Source organism: Penaeus monodon, chromosome 24, assembly GCF_015228065.2.
Source record: "Penaeus monodon isolate SGIC_2016 chromosome 24, NSTDA_Pmon_1, whole genome shotgun sequence".
NCBI classification, from domain to species: Eukaryota; Metazoa; Arthropoda; class Malacostraca; order Decapoda; family Penaeidae; genus Penaeus; species Penaeus monodon.
The window spans coordinates 14,361,996-14,363,237 of NC_051409.1; the positions used below are offsets into that span (position 1 = coordinate 14,361,996).

Consider the following 1,242-nt stretch of genomic DNA (forward strand, 5'->3'; position numbering starts at 1 on the left):
CATGCATGGTGGGAGGAATACACTGTGACATAATATGCAGTATTACTGATAAAACTAGATTAGATTAAAGTCGCATGATATCAGAATATTTTAGGCACTTCATGCAACAGATGAGAAGAAAAAAATGATAAGCAGCATTTATCTTAGTAGCACTCTGAATAAAAAATAGATACTCCCACCAGTTCAACTGGTATAGGTTACTTATGTAATCTCATCTCTTTAACTGCACAGTGATAGTACAAGGACACAGTGTATACCATATTAACTGCTTTTTGAAGTTTTAGATACTGAACTTGTAGAAGAACTGGTTTTCTCTTTTAGTATTATTTATTCATTTTTGGAGCATGACATATGACATATGTGAGTGAAACAAAAATAATAATGACCAAACAGAAAAGGTATGTCCAGGCACTGTACCACAAGGTTTCATAAGCATTTTTAAGTAAGAGTTGCAGAGATGAGGGGAGGAGGTCCAGGTGGCCGCCAAGGTATGCATTATGATCCTCGCACCTATGGCATGGTAGGTTTTGAATGAGCTTCTGCATTTTTATTCTTTGTTCTTTTTAACCTTCCTGGCTTCATTTCTCTTACTGGTGTTTGACATTCTTGTTGCTACATATCTGATGATTCTATATTATTACAAAAAATTTCAGGTTTGCATGTCTGGGAAAATCTTTGCCATATTACAGTGTTCCTGGTTGTTGCTTCAATATGTGTTGCCATGTCCTGTAATATTAATCATGTCATTGTTTTGTCCATATTATAACAACATTATCAATTTAATTGTCATGGAATGGGTAATCTTATTGAAACAGTATTGGTTCTTGAAGCTATATATTAAATAAGAGGCAATTGCTTAAACTTACAATTTTATTATAAGAGTCCGTACATCACTGACACAGTATGAAATATATAAAGTTGATATGCAATAATACCTTCAAACCTTAAATTTGCATTTTTAACTTTGTGTAAATGTTTCAAGCTTTAAGGTATTTATGTACATACTTCTTTTTCCATGCACCTGCATAAGATTATGAAACATTTATATATTTTGATTTCTCTATGAAAAGTTGTTAGTTTAGAGGTTTACAGAATTGGAGTCCATCTTTTAAACTATTATCATAGTGATGTGTGTGATTTCAGAATTTACATAAAGCTTAATAATGCATGTGTATCAGCATCTGGGGATCTCATGAAAATTAATATCGCCTCCATATTTTAAAATTTTGAGATATCTGTAAT

General features: G+C 32.2%; 1 protein-coding gene across 1 annotated transcript in view; it reads left to right on the forward strand.

Annotated features, from left to right (window-relative positions):
• Positions 1-165: 165 nt before the first annotated feature.
• Positions 166-1,242, forward strand: part of LOC119588615 (ATP-binding cassette sub-family B member 6, mitochondrial-like) — a 14,448-nt gene continuing 13,371 nt past the window's right edge. Inside the window, exon 1 of the mRNA XM_037937255.1 lies at positions 166-520. Coding sequence (XP_037793183.1) covers positions 458-520 — 63 coding nt within the window. The 5' untranslated portion in view covers positions 166-457. The remainder of the gene's footprint in view (positions 521-1,242) is intronic.